The 524-nt window shown below is 42.6% G+C and overlaps 1 protein-coding gene across 1 annotated transcript; it reads right to left on the bottom strand.

Annotated features, from left to right (window-relative positions):
* Positions 1-67: 67 nt before the first annotated feature.
* LOC106512439 (probable cation-transporting ATPase 13A2) lies at positions 68-515 on the bottom strand (the record flags this gene model as incomplete). The annotated part of the gene is given in 3 exon segments (XM_014001057.1): positions 68-192; positions 273-384; positions 483-515. Coding segments are annotated over 3 exon segments (270 nt in total), but the record flags the coding sequence as incomplete, so codon positions are not given.
* Between the last annotated feature and the right edge of the window lie 9 nt (positions 516-524).

Below are 524 nucleotides of genomic sequence, written 5' to 3'. Positions count from 1 at the left end.
TGTTGTCAACATAAATCATTTATTTAAAAAAAAGAAGTAGTAAATGTGCAAATATAGCTATTCTCACCAGTGACCATCACAGTACGAATGTGGGCCTCGGTCAGGACGTCGATAACACCTGCAGTCTCTGGTTTTACCTGGTTCTTCATTATCAGCAAGCCCAGAAACTTCAGCTCCTTCTCTACTTCAGCTCTGCAAACCAACACAAACTTGTGTTTACATGTAAAGCCAGGTCTTCTTATTAAATGGATCAAAACTTTTGTTGATCTCACCGTTCAATGTTCATCAAGTCTGAATTCATGTCCACTGGTTTACAGGCGAGAGCCAGAACCCTGAGGCCTTCGCTGGAGAAGGAACGCAGCGTGCTGGAGAACTGTGGCGGCACTGGAAACACAAATCAGCACATTTTATGTTAACATGTCAATAAAACTTGTTTGACATTTTCTTTTAAACTTATGCAAGTAAGACTTTTCTGACTGGACCTGTGTCGGCTCGACAGAGACTGGCCACCATCTCTGGGGAAC

Source organism: Austrofundulus limnaeus, unplaced genomic scaffold (assembly GCF_001266775.1).
Source record: "Austrofundulus limnaeus strain Quisiro unplaced genomic scaffold, Austrofundulus_limnaeus-1.0 Scaffold6851, whole genome shotgun sequence".
Taxonomy (NCBI): Eukaryota; Metazoa; Chordata; class Actinopteri; order Cyprinodontiformes; family Rivulidae; genus Austrofundulus; species Austrofundulus limnaeus.
The sequence above is the reverse complement of the archived record's forward strand: the minus strand, read 5'-3'. Positions and strand labels throughout refer to the sequence as shown.